General features: G+C 52.6%; 12 protein-coding genes across 12 annotated transcripts; 5 read left to right on the top strand and 7 right to left on the bottom strand.

Annotated features, from left to right (window-relative positions):
- Window positions 1-275: 275 nt before the first annotated feature.
- Window positions 276-1725, bottom strand: N7510_005987 (uncharacterized protein; the record flags this gene model as incomplete). Its single annotated transcript, XM_056977913.1, has 2 exons — window positions 276-685; window positions 1677-1725. The coding sequence occupies 2 exons, from the start codon at window positions 1723-1725 to the stop codon at window positions 276-278; spliced, it is 459 nt and encodes a 152-aa protein (XP_056833945.1).
- A 236-nt stretch (window positions 1726-1961) lies between these two features.
- Window positions 1962-2707, bottom strand: N7510_005988 (uncharacterized protein; the record flags this gene model as incomplete). The annotated part of the gene is made up of 2 exons (XM_056977914.1): window positions 1962-2539; window positions 2671-2707. The coding sequence occupies 2 exons, from the start codon at window positions 2705-2707 to the stop codon at window positions 1962-1964; spliced, it is 615 nt and encodes a 204-aa protein (XP_056833946.1).
- Window positions 2708-3334: 627 nt separating this feature from the next.
- Window positions 3335-5173, top strand: N7510_005989 (serine hydrolase domain-containing protein; the record flags this gene model as incomplete). Its single annotated transcript, XM_056977915.1, has 1 exon — window positions 3335-5173. The coding sequence occupies one exon, from the start codon at window positions 3335-3337 to the stop codon at window positions 5171-5173; it is 1839 nt and encodes a 612-aa protein (XP_056833947.1).
- A 345-nt stretch (window positions 5174-5518) lies between these two features.
- N7510_005990 (pyridoxamine 5'-phosphate oxidase family protein) lies at window positions 5519-6368 on the bottom strand (the record flags this gene model as incomplete). Its single annotated transcript, XM_056977916.1, has 2 exons — window positions 5519-6255; window positions 6305-6368. 2 exons carry the CDS (start codon window positions 6366-6368, stop codon window positions 5519-5521), a joined length of 801 nt encoding a protein of 266 aa, XP_056833948.1.
- A 394-nt stretch (window positions 6369-6762) lies between these two features.
- On the top strand, window positions 6763-8564 carry N7510_005991 (aminopeptidase P family protein; the record flags this gene model as incomplete). Its single annotated transcript, XM_056977917.1, has 7 exons — window positions 6763-6949; window positions 7009-7173; window positions 7232-7392; window positions 7446-8138; window positions 8187-8305; window positions 8360-8486; window positions 8535-8564. 7 exons carry the CDS (start codon window positions 6763-6765, stop codon window positions 8562-8564), a joined length of 1482 nt encoding a protein of 493 aa, XP_056833949.1.
- A 508-nt stretch (window positions 8565-9072) lies between these two features.
- On the top strand, window positions 9073-11177 carry N7510_005992 (protein serine/threonine kinase activating protein nimO; the record flags this gene model as incomplete). Its single annotated transcript, XM_056977918.1, has 3 exons — window positions 9073-9585; window positions 9662-11008; window positions 11058-11177. The coding sequence occupies 3 exons, from the start codon at window positions 9073-9075 to the stop codon at window positions 11175-11177; spliced, it is 1980 nt and encodes a 659-aa protein (XP_056833950.1).
- A 1169-nt stretch (window positions 11178-12346) lies between these two features.
- Window positions 12347-13661, bottom strand: N7510_005993 (uncharacterized protein; the record flags this gene model as incomplete). Its single annotated transcript, XM_056977919.1, has 2 exons — window positions 12347-13135; window positions 13233-13661. 2 exons carry the CDS (start codon window positions 13659-13661, stop codon window positions 12347-12349), a joined length of 1218 nt encoding a protein of 405 aa, XP_056833951.1.
- A 412-nt stretch (window positions 13662-14073) lies between these two features.
- Window positions 14074-14543, top strand: N7510_005994 (uncharacterized protein; the record flags this gene model as incomplete). The annotated part of the gene is made up of 2 exons (XM_056977920.1): window positions 14074-14142; window positions 14232-14543. The coding sequence occupies 2 exons, from the start codon at window positions 14074-14076 to the stop codon at window positions 14541-14543; spliced, it is 381 nt and encodes a 126-aa protein (XP_056833952.1).
- Window positions 14544-14707: 164 nt separating this feature from the next.
- On the bottom strand, window positions 14708-15744 carry N7510_005995 (SRPBCC family protein; the record flags this gene model as incomplete). Its single annotated transcript, XM_056977921.1, has 2 exons — window positions 14708-15180; window positions 15246-15744. The coding sequence occupies 2 exons, from the start codon at window positions 15742-15744 to the stop codon at window positions 14708-14710; spliced, it is 972 nt and encodes a 323-aa protein (XP_056833953.1).
- Window positions 15745-15898: 154 nt separating this feature from the next.
- Window positions 15899-16480, bottom strand: N7510_005996 (Stk19 family serine/threonine-protein kinase; the record flags this gene model as incomplete). The annotated part of the gene is made up of 1 exon (XM_056977922.1): window positions 15899-16480. The coding sequence occupies one exon, from the start codon at window positions 16478-16480 to the stop codon at window positions 15899-15901; it is 582 nt and encodes a 193-aa protein (XP_056833954.1).
- Window positions 16481-16524: 44 nt separating this feature from the next.
- On the bottom strand, window positions 16525-17082 carry N7510_005997 (Stk19 family serine/threonine-protein kinase; the record flags this gene model as incomplete). The annotated part of the gene is made up of 1 exon (XM_056977923.1): window positions 16525-17082. The coding sequence occupies one exon, from the start codon at window positions 17080-17082 to the stop codon at window positions 16525-16527; it is 558 nt and encodes a 185-aa protein (XP_056833955.1).
- A 393-nt stretch (window positions 17083-17475) lies between these two features.
- On the top strand, window positions 17476-20409 carry N7510_005998 (putative alpha,alpha-trehalose phosphate synthase subunit TPS3; the record flags this gene model as incomplete). The annotated part of the gene is made up of 3 exons (XM_056977924.1): window positions 17476-17498; window positions 17564-20289; window positions 20342-20409. 3 exons carry the CDS (start codon window positions 17476-17478, stop codon window positions 20407-20409), a joined length of 2817 nt encoding a protein of 938 aa, XP_056833956.1.
- Between the last annotated feature and the right edge of the window lie 397 nt (window positions 20410-20806).

A 20806-nucleotide genomic window follows, 5' to 3' on the forward strand; every position in this document is an offset into this window, starting at 1 on the left:
CCCTGACCTTGGCCCACTTTCCTACGCGGACTCGGCCGGGGCCCATGATCCATCGGGGCCAATCGCCCCTCAACTTGCAGCCAGGCTGGATTTCTTGAGAAAAATGGCACTAGAAAACAGAATATGAGTGGAACAAAAAGAACATGGGAGCAGAACCTGACTGTCAACTTAAGAAATATTGATTTCTACTTGGGTACTTTGGGTGTCAGAACTCCCTAAGCGCCTCCTCAGTCCAATCCCACAAGCGCTCTGCTAGAGCATTGGCCCTCGCCGTCTTATCCAGCTTCTTCTGTGCCAACTGACCCACAGGTATAGTACACTCCATTCTTAGTCTTCTCACGAGATGTGGTAGCCGCCCACACCTGGTTGTAAGCCCCCTCATCTGGTTTGAGAACCTTCCCCCGGTTCGTCGCATATATCAGAGCCTTAGTAATATAACCAAAGCCGCCCAACATATTGGTTGCGACTACTCCGGGGTGGATCGAGACAGACGTGATATCTGGGTATCGACGGGACAGCTCTCGCGCATAGAGGAGATTGGCCAGCTTGCTCTGTCCATATCGTCGCCATGGTCCGCCGAGCCAGAAATGATGGACTGTCTTGAGCTTGTCGAAGACAATATCTCCCTTGGGATGAAGCATCCAGACGTCAGATGTGAGAATGACGATGCGAGGGTCAATGCCCTCTCAAAATTAAGTAGAGATCACGTGACGACACTAACCCACACTAACCTCGTCAATATTTACAAAGGGTGCAGCGGATCATCGACTCCATCACCGACAGTAGTTCCACACAGACTTCGGAAAAGAAGACGAAAATTCGTTGGCGCTCGAAGAATGACGTCTGTATAGCACTGTCACAGCCTTCTATTGTATATAGAACGAGCCAGGCTCAAGGCTGCATCCGATGAGGACGTTGAGATAAATGGACTTCATATGAAATCACTCTTCTAGGCTTGTAATCCGCTTATAATCCTAGAGCAGTCATCCTTGGCCCAATTTAATCATAAAATATGGGTACTGAGGTCTAGAGTCAGCCTGCCGGATGGTCTCCTCACAGTTAATCCAAGCGTCCACCAGTCATTAGAGTATTTCGCGCTCGGTCGCCTTACAGGTCGCTGCAGTATTGGACAGTTAGCTCCGCTGCCTACTGAGGCATGATGGCAAATATTTGGGGTTTTCATTAGCTCGTCTACTCAAGAAGGTGGATCGCACTGCAGGGTTATACCGCAGTGGACTGCTATTGGACGATTGTCGGTGGGACTGCGGCTTTCCCGCAGTCAGTCCTTCTAGTATATATTTCCTGGTTGCGTCGTCCGCTGATTGACTCGCTGATTACAGACAGAGACTGTATATGAGGGCTCGGGGTTCTGTCAGGGTTCTACACAACCAGTCACCGGGATTTTAAGAACCCTTGTTCGGAATAGAAAACCCAAGACACATTTTGACGCATTCGCTCAATACAGTACCTGGCCCATAGGCAACTACCGCTTTCGCGCCGGGTAGTTAACAGTTCCATTGGATGAGAAATCCCACCAACAATGTTCATCTGATTTGTGGGATTATGGCCAGGGAGTATGACGTGTCATTGAACCCCCTCACTCAGAATTGGTCTGGCCAGATATCGCATTTATGTTAAGCTCATGGACCTACTCTCTCAGGCGAGGGAGCACTGACTGTCTGGGTGCCACCCTGGTAATGAGGCGCTATCGAAATGGACGGCCATTTTTGGCCGTCCATTTGCCGTCATATTGTTTAATGGAGTTTCTTATTTAGGGGCCCTCTATATTTAAGAGTAAGAGAAGTAGAAATATAGGCGATAAATTTAGACCTAGAAATAGAGATAGTATTTCGCTAGCTATTAAAAGTTTTATATATAAGAGATTAGTTATCTGAGAATAAGAAGATAGGATTAAGAGTATTGATTAACGGGGTAAGTTCAAGGTCTATTCTAGACGGAGACTAGTGCCTCTCTTGACTATGGGCGAGGGTCGCTACAATTTCCATGCCATCGCCTGAAATCCCTTGAGGCGGTTCTTTTCGGCTTCCACAAACGGTATTCTCTGGAACGGACAGCCACACCACTCTCCAGTCATAAGAGTGACCAGTGGCAAGCTCCGTGATTTCATTGCCATGACTTTTGCGCCACTCGAAACGCACTCGCCCGGCGCCTTTACCAGCCGCATTCGTTTCAAAAGTAAACGTCGGCGATATGTGCTTCACCGGAATCATCTCCTCCACGATGGCATCTCCGTGTGAACCTTCCGGCCGAAGAGGGAGAGTAATAATTGCGGGTCTGGTCCGACCCCATTTGTCGGTGTGAACCGTTGCCATGATCGGGTCTTTATCAGTTGGCCCATCATGTAGAGTGACCTCGGCTTCTTGCCGAACATATTGGCATGAGTTGACGCTGCGAAATGCTTCTCCTCGGCTGTCGGGCCCAAGTGGAAAGTGCTGGTCAGCTTCCAATGGAGGTAGCCGTTCGTGGAGGGAGGGAATTTGATTGTCGCATTTTGTATCGTTTTCGAGCTGCTCGCTTACTGATGATAAGAGGGCAGTTCATCCCGCAGTATCGGCCCGGGGTCGCCCTGGTCGCGCTCCGAATATCGTGATAGTGGATCTGTGATGACTTTGAGGGCAGGGTCTAATGCCGCCAAGTATATTATGACACTGTGGCTGGCAGGTAAACGGAGCGAGCATAGCCCCATGCGTGTCAATAGGCTTAGATGATCTAGGGCTGTAGTTACACTAAGCCCATTTAAGCAGTATGCACCGCTGGCCCCCAAACTAGAGCGAGAAAAGCAATAATCTTGCCTGAACTATGCAGCCTTACTCTGAAAATGCCTCGAGAAGCTTGGCTTCCTTTTCAGCATGTAGCAAGAAAAATTCCTCAACAAACTGTTCAATTGGTTGTGCTATCCCTTAAGGACATAGTGAAATCTTCCAGGGTTCTAACTTGCTACGTACGGTAATTTGTTCTAATCGGCTTTTTGTTCGCAAATAAGATCGTTACTTACTTAGCAGGTAAGAAATTCAGGATTATCTCTATTGGAGAGGTGCAGTATGCCTTACCCGAACTAGCTAGCCACGATAGGTAGTACATACCGCTTTCATGAACGAACTCTATTGGTTTTGGTTTTGGGGCCTAATGCCAATCTCAGTTCCTTGATCTAGGAGACAGCGGCATATACCGCCTAATTGGGTTCAATGTACTGCCCTACGTCACTTAAGCCTCGTACCCGACTCGACATCACGGACTATAAGTAGCAGTAATCTTGCCGGCAGTGAGCGGAGAGGTCGAGTATCCTCCAATTCTCACACTCCTCTTTGAAACCATGCGAACCCTCAAAACCGCTCTCACACTTCTTCCATTCTGCTGCATCCCTGCAGTCCTTGGCAATCTCCCTGGCCCGTCTTACCCTGCTCCTAAGGAAATCAGCAACAATTCCAGCTGGGTGGCTGCTAGTTGGAAAAATGTAACGACAGCTTTGGACCAGACCCTCGATGGCTGTGGAATGGGCAAATTGGCCTCGTCCCTACTAAAGAACACCACCTTCTCTATAGGCTTGTTCTCACTGCATGACCAGGGCGCCCATTCCATGCAGTACCACCACACAGCCTTAGCCACCCTCAATGGCACCGTGGGCGCGAAAAAGGTCGATGGCAACACAATCTACCGAATTGCCAGTATATCTAAGCTCATCACCACCTACGCGGGCATGATTGAGCTGGATGAGAATGACTGGAACATTCCTTTATCACACATTTTCTCGGGCTTCAAGGACGTTGTGGAAAAGACGGCCCAGAATTACGATGCCGTGCAGGATATACAATGGGACAGGATTACCATCGGCGATATCGCGGCCCAGATTGGCGGCATCCCGCGCCTAGGTATACCGATCAGTTCGGACTTCCTGTTAGCAGCTCTGGAGAACCCCTCCGTCCTAGACACCTGGGGCCTGCCGCCTCCTAACTTGACCGAGGATGAGGCCCAGTATCCCTGTGCGAAGTACCTAGCATCTGGCTCTTATACCAAGTGCAGTATCCAGGAATATGCCCAAGGTATCGCTTCCAATCCACCTAGATACCCGCCCGCCGCTAGTCCACTCTATTCCGACAGCGGCTTCTTCCTCCTCGGCGGGGCGCTGTCTAACCTCACTGGGATGTCCATGGATAAGTTGTACCGCAAAGCCATTTTCGAGCCCCTCGGTCTCAGGAACACCTTATCTAACCCGCCCACCGATCCTGCAGTCATCGCTCGCACTGTTATCCCCAAAACCCTGGCAGCTGAATTCCTCAATATTCCCATGTCCACGCCCTCCGGTGGCCTGTACTCGACCATCGATGACCTGTCCAAAATCGGCATCAGCATTCTCAACTCAACCCTCTTGCCTACCGATAAGACTAACCGCTGGATGAAACCGGTCTCCTTCACCGGGGATCTGCGCTATGCCGTCGGCCGCCCATGGGAAATCTATCGATATGTGCACCAAGACACAGGTGTAGTCACAGACATCTATACCAAGCTGGGTGATTCAGGAGACTATTGTGGTCTGCTCGTGCTTTTACCGGATTTTGAGATCGGCTTCACTATTCTCGGTGCCAGCTCCGTGGGAGTTCACACGCAAGCAGTGCAGCTTGTCGCCGACCTCCTCACAGACTCCATGATGCCCGCTCTCATGACTCAAGCCCGTCACGAAGCGGTTACCAACCTGGTGGGGACCTACACCCCTAAAGACAAGGGTCTGAACACCACTCTGACCCTGTCCGTTCCCTCGTCATCCAAGTCGGCCCCGGGACTTGTCATCTCGGAGTGGATCAGCAACGGCACAGACATCAAGAACATCCTAGCCACAGCTTTGGTAGACCTGGTTCCCCATATTCCGGTGCCACCGGCGAATCCCGACATGGTCAGGCTTGTTCCAACAATTCAGGATATCGCAGCTTCAGGTCAGATTGCATTTCAAATGGATACGGTCAACCCTACCGGGCCCGTTACAGGCCATTTATTCTCCCAGATGTATGATGTGGGAGACTGGGCTAGCATAATCGATCAACTCACGTACCAAGATATACCTATCAACGAGTTCGTGTTCCACGTCGATAAGAAGACAGGGAAGGCATATTCGGTGACGCCGAGTGCGTACCATGTCGAGCTGGAGCGGAGGAAATGAGCATTAATCAATGAACCGGCAGAAATTAGGGGGGAAGATCAGTGCGGGTGGTCACTCTAATTGTAATAATCTTCTTGTTGAGTACATTTCTAAGTTCCCCCGTACGGTTTCATGAGCGTGAAATTAGAACCACAAATGCTCGATGTGGCGGAAATCGAGAGTAGTCTCCGCGGTATCAAGCTATTATCATTTAGCTCCCTGGATTTGGTTTTATGTTGTGATTAGTTCAGGGCCGTTAAGTGAAGAGGACAAGAGTAAAAAGGGAAGAGCCAGAAAGAAAAGTGACATGAACTATATACTCTCGAAAAATATATACTGCCCAAAAACAAGAACTATCATATTTGGTTAGTGCTGCTCCTCCGGGGGCAATTGCACTTTCACCGCATCCTCCGCCAGAGCTTGATTCTGCTTGTTCTTGTTGGAAATGAAGGAGTTGATATACTCCGGCACCTCTTGCACCTCGTTCTCGGCGCTAGGGACCGGCTTTCCAAAGGTCTCCCAGACCGGAACCACGCCAGTCCAGACACGGCCGGTGACCTCGCGATTATCCGTATCCTTGCGCTCATCTGACACGCCCCCATCACGGATCTTGCCGCTCCCATCAACAATCCTGACCTTGAGGATGACGGTGGACGACATCTCCGCCTTGTCAGGCGGCACACGCGAGTGGTCCCAGCGGTCCTCAAGCACGGAGTTAGTGATCAGCTTCATGGCCCAGAGCTTCTCCTGCTCGTCGGTGACGAGCGTGGCGTACCCGTGCAGCACGGCCGAGCGGTAGTTGTAGCTGTGCGAGTTGGGCGTGAGGGATAAGATCAGGCCGTCGACTTTGCTGGTGGCCACGCAGATGGGCAGTCCGTCTCCCTCGGAGTTGCGCGCCAGATTCATGATGCGAGAGCTGACGTAGCCATGCAGATAGCACTCCAGCGGCTCTTCAATGGTGGCTGAAGGATAGTCGAACGATCCCATCTGCCCGATCATGGGCAGGATGGTCGGGAACGGGTCCGACGGCCCCGGATTGAAGGAGACATGGAGCACCTGGGAGGCGTTGATGATGGAGTGGATCGCCCCCAAGTCGTATGTTGCTAGCAGTGCGGTCTTAGCGGTGAAGTTTGAGACAAGCGGGAAACCTACCGCGGTGGTTATAGCGGTTGACAGTATTGGAAGGCCGCTTCGGGTATGTCAGTGTTCGTCCCATGATTACTACTGCAGTGATATTTTGATTGTGAATGACAATGATCAATAATCTGGAAACAGACGCTTATTTAAAGAATGGCCGGGTCACGATAGGTCCGTCCGCCGCGCGCAATTGCTGCCCTTTCAAGCAGGTCTAACCGAGTCGCAATGCTTCCTTCCCCGCGGTGGCACGGATGGAATCATAATCCTCATGAGTCAAATCATCGTTATTATTAATGTGGTAATCCGCCTATGATCATTCGCCCGAGAACAGCAGTTTCCAATGTACAGTATGGAGGCAAGAAGGGCTTGGAATGGTGTGCAATAGTGATTGGCCCACACCGCCGACCGGCCGATAACAACATCCTCCTCCGACGATAAACGATCGTTGTTTCCGGACCAACACAACCACCAGCATGACGTGTAGATCGCTGCTGCGATGCGCCCTGCGAGGTCGCTTACCTGCACCCTCTCGCCCGATATATCGGAGTCCGACTCAACGAGCTCCTCTTCGGTCGTATGCGACGTCGGTGGCCGCCGCGGATCTCAAGTTCGGCCAGCCATTGCACGAGACACACCCCCATATCCTCAATCCCGGAGAACGTGTGTGCTCTTCGATCCCCCAGCGAAATTGCGCTCACTCGACTGACCCGCTTGACCAGTCACGCCCGGGATAACCGCCCTGGAATATGCCCATCGCCGCTCCCGACTCGCCAATAAGCTACCCAAGGGCGCAGTTGCAGTGCTGGCCGCGTCCGAGGTCAAGTACCGTGCTCCGGGCATCTTCCATGAGTACCGGCAAGAGTCCAATTTCTACTACCTGACAGGTAAGGGTTCGCATGCACAGGACGGACAGCAAAAACACTGACGCTTTGGTGTCGACAGGATTCAACGAACCGAATGCTCTGGCGGTTATCGCGAACGACGGATCCTGCAACAATCACATCTTCCATCTCTATGTGCGCGAGAAAAATCCCAAGGCGGAGCTCTGGGATGGGGCCCGGTCCGGCACTCGAGCGGCCGTGGACGTCTTCAATGCGGACGAAGTGAGAGATGCCAAATCCACATCCTACAGCAATAACTGACTCGGAGGCTGCAGACCGGAGACATCGAACAAATCGGTGAGATTCTTCCGAAGATCCTCAGCGAAGCTACCGAGGTTTTCTCCGACATCCCCACGTTTGACGGCTCGAGGTCGACTCTGCATCGCTTTCTATACGGACCGACAGTTGCATCAGAGAAGCTGAAGAAATTTGTCGACCACCGAAAGGTCAAGCCGCTGAAGGGGATGTTGAATGAGATGAGGGCGTTCAAGAGCGAAAATGAAGTGGTGCATATGCGTCGACTGGGCCAAGCGTCTGGCCGCGCCTTCACCGAGTCCATGCGGCATGATTTCGACGGAGAAAAAGATCTGTGCTCGTTCCTGGAGTACCAGTTCAAAGTAAATGGCTGCGATACCAGCGCGTTCGTCCCCGTCGTCGCTGGTGGCTCTAATGCCCTGAGTATTCATTACACGAGGAACGACGATCTCCTACGAGATGGAGATCTGATTCTGGTTGATGGTGGCGGCGAACTAGGTGGCTATATCTCCGATATCACCAGGACATGGCCCGTCAATGGGAAATTCACTGCGCCGCAACGGGATCTCTACAACGCTGTGCTCAATGTCCACCGAACTTGTCTCGCTCTATGTCGAGAAAGCTCGAAGCTTACTTTGGATAAGCTGCACGGAATTGCCGAGAATGGGCTCAAGGACCAGCTACAGCAGCTTGGCTTCGATGTCTCAGGAACTGTATGTACCATGCCCTCGCAAAAATTATTAGTTGCTAACGGCTGCCAGGCTATGACGACTCTTTTCCCGCATCACTTGGGACACTATATTGGTCTGGATGTTCATGACTGCGCTGGCTATTCCCGGGGTTATGAACTGAAGGCGGGCCAATGTATCACGATCGAACCGTTTGTCTCCCTCGTGCCGTTGCTGTAATGATTTATATTAACTGCCGATCGCAGCGGTATCTATGTTCCCGACGACGACCGATGGCCTGCACACTTCCGTGGCATTGGCATTCGCATCGAGGATAGCGTGTGTGTTGGTGACGACCATCCGATTGTGTTGACTACGGAGGCAGTTAAAGAGGTATGTTTGGGAGACTGGATTTTCGTGGCATATACTAACTCGAGCCAGGTCGATGACATCGAAGCCCTGCGGTCATAGATGATTTGTACAGTAATTATCCGATGCCCTGCATTGTACTATAAAGAAGCGTTTTTGTAATCGAGGTGAAATGGTCATGTAACGCAGGTGGCTGGGGAGTCTCCGGCGTGTAAACTCATGGTATGGCCATTTTTAAAATAGTTAACCAAATGATTCAATAATAGAACGAGTCAATCAAGAACTCCACAACAGTCCGTCGCGGTGGCAAGAATGCACTCGCAGAGGTGATGTTCATGCTTCGCGCGTGGTTGTCCGGCGCACGAGCAAAACAAACTCGGGCTCCACCACACGACCTTCCGCCCTCTCTTCCTCTTCTTCCCTTCCATACCACCCCATCTCACCTTTCCCTCAATACTGGGTCAATAATGCCCACCCTCTAGCCTCACCCCCGAGCTCTGCTAGACGTGTGCCATTACACGTCGCGTGCTCGACATCCACACACACCCCTCTTTGAATCTCAATCCACCACTCCCTCGACGCGTATTATTCCCCCCAACCCATCATACACATGGCCGCTGTGTTCATTCCCCCTTCGCCACAGCCCACCCTGAACATGTCGACTCGCCGACCGCTCGCCAATGTGCCGAATGCCACCAATTCTCCCCACAGGTCCGGCCTCGTGCCCGCCAAACGAGCTCGACCAACTCAAATCGAGATTCCCTATGGCCAGCCCCCGCCAAAGAAGCAGGTGACAGAGACGGATGCCCGATCTCCTACGCGGACCAAGTCCATCTCCACGGCCTATCAGGGTGCAGACTCGAGGCAGCTCTTCGCTGCGCGGCGGTCCAACAACGCGACGCCTAGTGCCTTTGAAAAGAAGCTCGTCGCGGCCCGGGATAAGGATCGGCCGCCCCAGACGAAAGCTGCTAAGACGGAGAAGCCCTCGGCGGAGACGCTCGATACAATTCGTCAATGGCAGAGACACTACCGCAAGGCGTTCCCGCAGTTTGTCTTTTACTTTGATAGCATCCCGGAGGATGTTCGACGGAAATGTTCCCGCCAAGTTACTGCCCTCGGAGCTGTGAGTTTTGTCCTTACATCTTACCTTTGTGTGGATTCGATGGTATTGTTTAGGAGTCGTACTAACAACATTCCAGCAAGAGGAGAAGTTCTTCTCGCGCCTAGTCACCCATGTGATCACATCGCGTCCCATTCCCCCCGAAGCCGCCAACACAAGCCCGACCGAGTTGGAGGCAGAGCTGGTGAATGGAGATGGCCACATGCAAACGGTCAACCCATCGTTGTTGGAAAAGAATGGTGACTTGCATTTGCATGCCTCACTGAAAAGTGACACACGCCGTGAGCAGAGCAATATGGATATCCTCCAGAGAGCCAGACAGATGGGCATGAAAATCTGGGCACTGGAAAAATTGCAGCGTATGATTGCCACGATCAATGACAGTGAGATTGGCGGCCAGCATGATAGTGCCGCTCGTGGTAAAGCTGCTGGTGGGAGTACCGCGCATGGAAAGGGCGACAATGACCTCTCTCGAGTCCTGCGCCAAGAAATGTTGAATGGACCTTCGGACCGTGATCCCTTGTCGTCGATGGAGATGATCATGTTCAAGGGATCGTTCATCTACATTCACGACATGAACGAGAAAACCAAGCCAGTTATGGTCAAGGAATACCCGCGGGTTCCCAGACGGCAGGATGGAATTTGGCCGCAGTTTAGAAGTGCGCCTCTGGGTAAATGCCCTTTCATTGACGAGCCTCCAAGCAGGAAGGACTATGACAGTCACCGAATTCGTGAACACAAGGAGAAGAAAGCCGCCATGCGCAAGACCCAGGAATCTCGAGGCACCAGGGAAACCAAAGCGGCGGCTCCCGAGGGAGCAGCAGGCTCCAAGGCCAAGGATATGGCCAAGCCTGACACTAGCGAAAGCCAGGGACGGCGTATATCCCCTCCAATTCAGGCAGAGATACCGGCAAAGCTCTCACTAGACGGCCACGAGCGAAAGAGTTCTGAAAGCTTCATCCCACCCCACTTTCCTCGGACCGGTCCCTTCTACACTGGTCGTGAACCTGCCGCATCTGGTGTGCAACCGTCCAACATCACCTCGGCCATTCGCTCCCAGATGATCTCCTCGACTGCTGCAGGACCAGGCGCCAAGGCAGGCTTGAGTAAGGAAGTTCATGGCTTGCAGCGAAAGGTCCTTGAAAAAGGTGCCGGTGGTCCTCCAACGGGCTCAATGGCAGCTCCTCAGCGCCATGTTGATGGATCCACAACGCAGCCTGCTTCCCAAGGCAAGAGCATCCAACAGGGCAAGAGCGGCTACACCAATGAGAAAGAAGCAACCAGGACTGAAGGGAATGGGGCGAAACGGCCACGGGAAGAGCGCAGGAACAGCCAACAACCCCAGCAGAAGAAGCCTGAGCGGAAGAGAGACCCGAAACCCGGGTATTGCGAGAACTGCAGGGACAAATTTGATGACTTCGAAGAGGTATGTCCCGTGTCATGATTCTCGATGCCCCTATACTAATCTATCTCAGCACACCCTCACGAGGAAGCACCGCCGGTTTGCGGCCAACTCGACCAACTGGGCCGAGCTGGATGCATTGCTCTTTGATATCCAACGGCCTCTGAAGGAGGAATACCGATTCGATGATTAGCTGCACGCTGTTGGTCTAACCAACGGAGTTGCAATACCATCGACTTTGCGTGCATTATAGCGACAACCTGGATATTATCCAGCTATTCATCTGCCGCATATTCTTTTTGAATTCCCTCTGTCGTGCCTTTTCTTGGAAAACATTCGGAATTGTTCAGCCACACCACCCTCGGCTTCGACGTTCATGCATCTTGTGGAGTTTTCATTGTTCTTTCCTGCATCAACACCTCGCGATTTCCCCATATGAAAGCGCGATCGCGCTTCGTTTCGTTTAAACACCGACTCTCAGCCGAAATCGTTCGTTCGTTACGCCGACTTTCTCTCCTATCTCTCTCCGTTGTTTATTTTGGTATTCGACTTCACATCGGCACAAAACCGTGGGACAGAAGACTCCTTCCGTCCTACATCGTCAGCTGGGAGGCCTTTCTGGATTAATTACCAGCATTCTCTTTTCTCATATCTTCTTAGGAGGTCGAATCTACCGGATCTGCCTGTCTATCTGCCCATCGACCATGGTAACGAATCAGACAATGATCCGATATCCGTTGCACAATATCAACGGCTATAATCGACAACCAGCCTTTCATTCTTGCGCGTGTGCGTTCACCCCGATGCATTTCCAGCGCTGGTCGAGCTTGATTGATTCGAGATCGGAAGCATTGCTTGCATTGTATTGCATACGCGCGCCTGTCGCGGTTTCTTTGTTCATACAAATTCCCCCTCCCATTGCGATCCTGCGGGACAACAATATTGTCAAATCTGTTCTGGTGGCCTTTCTCTTTCTCGCTCTGCACGGTCGGTGTCTATTTGTGCATTCTTATGTCTGCCCGGAGCAAGTGGCTTCTTCCTTCTCGTTACATTACATAATAGGACGGATACGCATTTATTCGGCCTGGTGGCGATCTGTCTTGTGTACGGTGGTATTAATTGACATTTGTTCTATTGTGTGTGTGGCCTCCTGTGTGCTGTAGGATCAGATCAACATAGCCAACTCACCACATCCAGACCGTCCTCGACTCCCAAATCCCCTTCGCCTCAATATCTTTAATATGAAACCCGTCATATTCTTGTAGAAACCATCAGTCCACAAACAGGGATATCAAAATATGCATACGCCAAAAAAAAACTTCAAACAAGTCGACATTCACCCACCTCCCACCATCTGCCATATCAGTTTGGAGATATAAGTTTCAAGTCTCCCGTAGTTATCGTAATCCTGTGCTTCTCCCCCGCCACATCCAAAGATATTTCCCACATCAGCGAATTCTTGTGCCTGATGCAATATGTGACAAAATCCGGGTACAGTACGGGACACCTTGAGTAAGCTTTTAGCGAAAGATTTTTATTGCCAGACTTCAACCCGCTCCGATGGAGTGTGAGCTGGAACATATTCCCTAAATTGATCGGTTTATCGGCCCTGCCGTCTGCAGTGTATATTTCTAACGGTGATTCTAGTGTCTCTAGCACCTTCTCAAGGCCCAGATCATGGGATGATGTTTGCGTGTCGCTGTGGAGATTCGAGTTTGAGCGGATATATGTCCAGCTCGAGATGGACATTTTGACAGAGGTAATCTCGATTCTCTGTGAGACGTCTCTGATCTCTTCACTAGTTTTACGGGGTAATGGCTCGATCTCGAAGATAATCGGGATTGGTTCTGGATTGCCAAACTGAATGATTTTCGGGTAGGTGATGTTGAACTTGAAGCAAAACTCGGGAACCTTAGACGACCCGAAAGACTTCTGCATCTTTTGCTTGAATGAAAGACCCCTATGCCTCATTCCCGGAACGAGTCGCTGGCTCTGGATTCGTCGTTGCGTTGACGTCTTCGTCAGCTGCCCGACCTGGTCGATGCCCTCTGGCGGATGTCGAAGAGTAATCGGCCATGTTGCGGTGATGGTCTTCGATTCGCTGCCATACTTATATCTTAGCTGAGCAGTCAGATAATACTCGATAAAGGACTTCGAGTCACGGCCGTAGCTGTGATTACTTGATGAGAATGTCCCGGGCAAGATATGAAGAGCCGGGTGATCTTTGTCCAGTGGAAGGAAAACTGACATCCTCTGAAAGACCCCTGTTGCGCATATCAACCGGCTCAGTGGGTATTTTGATAGAAAAAGGCCAGCTAAGCGGCTCGGTGGCGACGCCCCCGGGCTGAATGCCTTCGGGGAGATGCAGAGGTCCCTTGAAGAGAACATCTTGCTCCAAGCCCAGATAGGAACATCCGCCAGTGTGGTGACGGGTGCTGCGCTGGTTGCCTGACTCGATAATCTCCGTCACCGCGCGGCCGACTAGGCCTACTTTGACGGTGGCTTCTGGTGAGACGATCCCTTCCTTGCGCACTAGGTTGCCCATGATGGTGTCGCCTGGGGAGTATGACCAGTTTGGGGGCTCGGCGACGTCGAATTTGAGTGCATCGTTGCCCGTTTTTATGGTACGGCTATTTTCGCGAATGAATAGGGGTGGTGATCCCCCGGCAGTGAACATGGTTGTACAGAGTAAGTATGTGATGTCGTGTCAAGCGAGGCTTCTTATATATGTATGGGATTGGGGCCAAAAGATCTGCATGGTGAGGTCAGTGGGAGGCTTAAACCAGCACGTGAGGCTATACATAGTGCGCCAATCGCAGCTAGTACTATGTACATAGGTTTTGTCTATGGACAGATACAGATCTGAATATCGAACAGCCCTATCGTAGCACTTTCGAATCCTCATACATACTATCATCTGCTGTTTGTAGCTGACCTGCATACTAATGTGGAGTTTCTCCACACCAGGTGAACCGAGGCACGGCTCCACGGCTTTGGTATGGTAGACCTCCTCCGCCTGACGCCTACAAATACTTAACCTCCTATCATCACCCCAACATCATATTGATTTATCTCCATCCACAATAATAATGGCCACCCCATCGCGCTCCCTGCAGGCATCTGCCCTAACCTTCGCCCTCCTCTCCATCGGACACACGGTAACTAAATACACCCCACATCCACATCCATATGCCCTCCATATCCATCCGCGCTATTCCATCTACTAACAAATGCTTCAATCCTCTAGCTCGGCGGCAAAGAATGGCAATCCGACCCACGTTTCAAGTCCCTCGCGCGTACCAGGTCATGGTCCTGCGCCAAAGTCGGCTGGTACCAGGGGAGCGCTTTTTTCTTGATCACCGGTATTCTTCACTACCAATGGTCCCATAACCCCCAGGCCCTCCAGGACCCGCTGAACAGGGCCATGGCTGGTCTTGTTAATGCGCTGCTGTGGGCGAGCTCTGGCTGGTACTTCAAGAATGGGGTTAAGGATAATGGTTGGGCTGTTGGGTTGTCTGCTCTGTGGCATGCTTATAGTGTTGTGAGCAACGCTTTTTAGGTTAAGGGTGGAGGGATATAGTTAGTGTTGCTCTGGGCTTTTGCGTTTGGTTTAGGATAGTGCCTACATAGGTTTGACTATTCATGTATATTTGTATTCGTTGGTATCTGTCCTTCCGTTCGAGAAACATTTCTCCCCTTCTTTAGAACAGAGACAATTAACAACTAGTTACCACTCGTCGCTCGCTTCTTCCTCTCCTGGTCAGTCCACCCAATAAACAATCCCACATCCGCAACGACCGCGCGCGGAACACCCCCCAACGTCCAGTTCCTCTGAACCCACTGCGGAATCGATCCACCAGCGTCGGAGGTTGTCGCCATAGTCCACTGTACATGGCTGGAACCTGTAGTGTCTGGATTAGAGCCGCCTTGGGTTGAAGAGCGGCGCGACACGACGCGCTCCACGCTGGCGTAGTTAGCGAATATCGCTCTCCGCGGCACGACGGAGTGGATTCTTTGGTGCAGCTCTGTCGGCGTAGAGGATGGGTCTGGGTGTAATGATATCTGAATGGTGAGGAAGCCTGGTGGGCTCTGCTCGGTGCCTAGCTTGTCACTGGTTTTGGCGGATACCGTTAGAGAGAGAAACGAGCGCGGCGCGATTAGCGCGCCTGGGCGGAAGGTGTGTGTGATCAGATTGACTGGTTGGATGACAGTGTTAGGAAGAAAAGAAACCACCATACAGAAAGAAAGAGCTTCGACTTACCTTCCACTTCGAAATCCGTATACACTACCCCCTCGACCTCCAATTCCGTCTCCATCTCCGGGCCCTCCCACTGTAACAATCTCTCCACACCCGTCACGCTGGGCGTATACTCCATCTCGTGCTTAGCATGATCTTGCCGCAATCCATCCTCAAACTCCTCCCAAGACGCCGTGCCAGGCGCAGCTGAGTCAACATGTTCGCTTTGGCGACAGACCCAAAACTCTCCCTTCCCTGACCCGTTTCGAACCTGAGGAGAGTCTGAGTCTGCAGGCTTTCTCCACCCGCGCAGTAGCTTTACTTTCGCGTGCGATGGTGGCGACGAACGGGGCTTCGAGTCTGCGGTTAGGGTGGAAGGGATGGTTGTGTCGAGAAGGGAGATGGCCTCGCGAAGGGCGGTGGTGACGAACTGGGATAGTTCCGGACGGGATGGGCTGGAGGGGAGAGATGGGTGAGCCGGGAGGGAGGCGAAAGGGTGTGGACTGAGTTGGATGAGAGGCATTGCGAATGAGCGTTGGGATGAATGAGAAGCAGAGTTGACGAAGTAAGGTCCGGGTGAGACCGACCAAGGGGCATGAATGTTTATCAGCTTATCGTGGCACAAGTGATCGTTAGCTATCTCCGGGGCGATTTACTTCTAATATACAACCTATGATCTATAGGCAGCGCACCCCCGGTCCGACACTGCCAGTCTCGAATATCTCGACCAGTCCTGCGCCCAGGGCTTCTTCCAGCACCCAGCGAAACTGCATCCCGTACAACTCCTTCCACTTCTTCGTCTTGCCAGGCAAGACCCCCGCAAATTCTCCTCGCGCTCTCTTCGCCATGTGGAAACTTTTCTCAGTCTCCACGGCGCCATCCCACCGGTCCTTCAACAGACTCAGTGGTGCTTCGGCTGAGCTGGACCGCCGTAGGAGTGTCAGCAGGTGTGCGCGACCCGCTCCTAGCAGGCGGAGATAGGTGCCAGTGTTGGGGAGAGACAAAAACAGAGTTGCGGCGCGAGCCTGGGCGTCGGATTGTACGGGTTTGTCGGTGATAGGGATTGACTCGCTTCGGCTGGCAGATGGAGTTGACACGGTTTTGGGTAGATTGGGTAGAGATGCGATGCTCAACGAGCCCTGTGTGTATGCCGACGAGGACACCAGGAACCCGGCGCGTATCAGCGCCCTATACTCGTCTGGCGTAAAGACGCTCTGCGAAATAGCGGAGCTAGTGCCAATGCGATTGAGGATATCCATGAATTTCTCTGCGCATTGTCAGATTTGATGCCTCCCATGGACAATCAAACATACTCACCCTTGACTGATGCACCCAACGCAGCGTTCCCTTGTACCAGCTCCTCCCAGTCCTCGGCTAGAACCAAGCAATCGCCCAGTCCCGCAGCGTCACCGCCACGGCCAGGAACAATCAAGCGCCGAACCCGACCCGACTGAACCAACTCCACAATCTCCCGTTCGACCTGAGTCGGCGCATCGAGGAGGGTATGCACGTGGGCCACCGAGGCGAGGGGTGGCAAAGAGCGGCGCAGGTTGAGGACTTCGGCGATCCGAGTGCTGTTCATGCCGGCTCGGGCGGGCAGGTCGTCGAACATGCCTGTTCGGATATACTGGATCGCTTGCACCACATTTTGAACAGGTGCTGTCGTGGAGATATATTGTGAGCTGCCTTGGTCCGGCAGGGGGTCATCGACTCCCCAGTCCGGGACAGCAGCCTTCACACCGGCCCCGCTGGCGGTGGCTTTGCGGCGCGCATGGGCAGCAAAGGGCGAGGGTTGGGCGCGAGCAGTAGAGGATCGTTTCTTAATACCAGAGACCGGGGCAGAAGTTAGACGCAGGGTCATGGCCTGGTGGATGATGAGATGGGATGAGTGTAGGAGGAAAGTTGCATCGGATGCGGATAAAGGCGGAAATTACCGCCCCGGCAATTCATTATTATTGTCAGCAGTACGACCTAGTTAACTAACTAGTGACTCGTTACTGGGTTAATATTCTTCTCACCCTGTTTTGGTTCTGGTCTGAGATCACTCTCGATCTGCTCCCTCTCTTTCCCACCATTGTTTGTCCAGGTATTGTCCGACCGTCTTCCTTGCCTTCCCGATCGGCACATGACGTAGCTGTGAGAAAATGGCAGCACTGAACATGTGGAGTGAGTAAGCATCATATATTCCCAGTTCTCTCCGTTCAGTCCATTCCGACTCTACTCCTCCTCCTCCCCGGCTGGGGCCATATTCGCCATGACTGTCCTCATCGCATCGCTGTAAGTAGCATCCAATGCTTCCAATTGAACTGCCGAGGGTCGTTCATTGACCCCATACACCCTAGGTTCTTGCCATACACTGTCAATTTCCATGTCGCCAACTCGCGCAAGCTTCGCCCGTCGATAAATCCATCGGCGGCGGCTACCGCTCCTCCTACGACCACCAAACTTCCCGCCGAACCCGTCACGTCACATCCCACTGCAGCTGCTAGTTTGTTTGAGAAGAACAATCCATCCGCACCGCCAGGTCTTACACCCGGTGCAACCACCGATCATGAGCGCATCTTCACTGCGAGCCTGAACCAGGCGGAGAAGGAGGGCTCGGGATATCCATTTCCCTCAGAGATAACCGAGGGAACCCCACCGCTCACGGAAAGCGAGGGCCATTCGCCCGCATGGGGTGCGACTACTTCACTTACCCAGCCAAAGCCACAGACAATTGTGTCTCCATCTCCCTCCATCTTGAAGCACCAGGACCCAATCGCCCCGCTGAAAGAGCCTGTGTCACACAGAGCGCCCGGGACTGAGCCTGCACCATACCTGGCCTTGAAAAATGCCGACAACCGTAGTCGCAAAGAATCATTCTCCAAAGTGGAATGGACCGTGGAAACTGCGGAGCAAGGCAATGGTGGTCTGCGCAATGCGGTCCGCTCGGCAACGGACAATGGATACATAAAGGATATGATGTGGGTGGGCACGTTGGGAATGCCGACAGACGCACTATCACCATACACGAAGTCTGCCATTGCAGAGAAGCTGCAGAGGCAGTATGGGTCGGTGACGGTGTTTGTCAATGACGGTGACTTTGATGGCCACTACACCCATTTCTGCAAGACCATCCTCTGGCCGGTCTTCCACTACCAGATTCCAGACAACCCAAAGAGCAAGGCGTACGAGGATCATTCGTGGATCTACTACGTCAAGCTTAACCAGGCATTTGCAGATCGCATTGCCAAACAGTGGAAGCGAGGCGACTCCATCTGGGTGCAGGATTATCATCTCTTGTTAGTCCCAGCCATGCTCCGGAAGATGCTGCCCGATGCCCAGATCGGCTTCTTCTTGCATATTGCCTTTCCGTCATCCGAAGTCTTCAAGTGTCTGGCTCCACGCAAAGAACTCCTGGAGGGCATGCTGGGAGCCAACCTACTCGGCTTTCAGACTGACGAGTACTGCCGCCACTTCCTGCAAACATGCAGTCGCATCCTGTGTGTGGAAGCTACCAACGAAGGGATTCAGATGGAGGACCGATTTATCAATGTTGGCACGTTTCCAATTGGCATCGATCCAACTTCCTGGGACAAGCGCCGCCAGGCTGCAGACGTGGAGCGCTGGGTCGCGACAATCTCCAAACGATACCACGGGAAGAGGCTGATTGTCTCTCGTGACAAGATCGACTCGGTCCGGGGTATCCGCCAGAAGCTTCTGAGCTATGAATTGTTTCTCAACACCTACCCGGAATGGGCAGATAAAGTTGTTCTCATCCAGGTCGCAACCAGCACCACAGAACAGCCTGAGCTGGAAGCGACCGTCTCCGACATTGCCATGCGGATTAATTCCACTCATTCCACTCTCGCCCATCAGCCCTTGGTTTTTCTCAAGCAAGATCTTGCCTTTCCGCAGTATCTCGCGCTCATCACCGTGGCGGACGCCCTCATGATCACCAGTCTCCGCGAGGGAATGAATTTGACCAGTCATGAGTTTGTTTACTGCCAAGATGGCCGCTACGGTGACAAAGCATACGGATCCTTGATCCTCAGTGAGTTCACGGGAAGCGCGTCGGTCTTTGGAAATGCCGCGCTTCTGGTCAACCCATGGGACTACCGACAGTGCTCAGCGGCTATCCATACCGCGCTGACCCGGGACCAGAAGAAACGCAAAGAGGTGTGGGACAAGCTGCATAGTGCCGTCCTGCAGAACTCGACCGCCAACTGGGTCAAGTCGTTTAGTGAGACCCTGAGTCGGGTGTGGAACGAACAGTCGTCGCGCGAGATCATGGCCGTTCCACGGCTGTCCGTTCCCCGGCTTGAGGAGCGGTACCGGCGTTCCAGATGTCGACTTATGATCGTCGACTACGAAGACACGCTCGCATCGTGGGGATCACCGCGCAGCATCATTCTCACCACGCCTCAGCGGGCGATCACCACTCTGACCGAGCTGACCGACGACCCTGCGAATATAGTTTATGTGATGAGCGCACGCATGCCGGAGGAGATGGAACGCCTCTTCCGCGTGGTCCCCAACCTGGGACTCATTGCCGAGAACGGGTGTTTCGTGCGCGAGCCCAATGCCGACAAATGGACCAATCTCGCAGACAAGGCGCACATGGTGGCTTGGAAGGACAGCGTTTCACACATTCTTTCCTACTTCCAGGAACGGTCCGAGGGCAGCTGGATCGAAGAGCGGCACTGCTCACTTGTGTTCCATCACGGATCCGCCGAGGACCGGACAGTCGCGGCGCGACTTGCCGCCGAGTGTGCGGGCAATATCAACGACGCTTGCGCCAGTCAGGGCGTACACGCCATCCCTGTTGGAGGGGCTCTGGTCGTCGAGAACGTCCACACTAGCAAGGCCTCTGCGGCTGAACTGGTGTGGCGCCGCGCTCTAGAAAAGGATGGCGGAGATACCACGAAGCCAGACTTTCTGCTCGTTGTAGGCGATGGCCGCGAAGATGAGCCTGTCTTCCGGTGGGCCAATAAACTCGAGACGGCCAAAGCAGTTGATTATGTGATGACAGTGACTCTGGGGTCGCGAAATACGGATGCGAAGGCGACCCTGACGCAGGGAGTGACTGGTAGGTGTTTAGATGATTTCCCGTTGATCAGGAATGCTAATTGCAACTCCAGGTGTTCTCTCTTGCCTGCAACAACTGGCCAATCCGGAGGTGGTTACGGCGACGTTACCGGTGCGGTAATCGTCGCAGACAGCGAGATCGATGCGACTACGTGAAGACGAGTGATGCTAGAAACAAGACCCGGAGTTCTTGGGTAAATTGGCCCTCTGCGATGATTCGATTTCGGGTTCCTTCTACTGGTGTTCATTGTGTTGAATGGGTTATACACGGAAATGCAGCAGAGTACATAGTATTTTGTAGTCTTCTCTCATACAAAAATTTCGGTTTCCACTCTGGTACTATCTCGGATAAGATAAGGCTGGATTCCGGGGAATTCTGTCTCCAGAATGACTGCCGAGGTTCTCCGAGCACGCACCGAGGTGATCGTAATCATCTGCGTAGAACAAATTGCGAGCTTCGAATCATAATAACTCTCTTCTCTCATCACTTCACTTCTCACTCTCTACCTTCAACCCAC

The sequence above is a fragment of the Penicillium lagena genome, assembly GCF_028827675.1.
Source record: "Penicillium lagena strain IBT 129212 chromosome Unknown utg000003l_segment0_segment0, whole genome shotgun sequence".
NCBI lineage: Eukaryota > Fungi > Ascomycota > Eurotiomycetes > Eurotiales > Aspergillaceae > Penicillium > Penicillium lagena.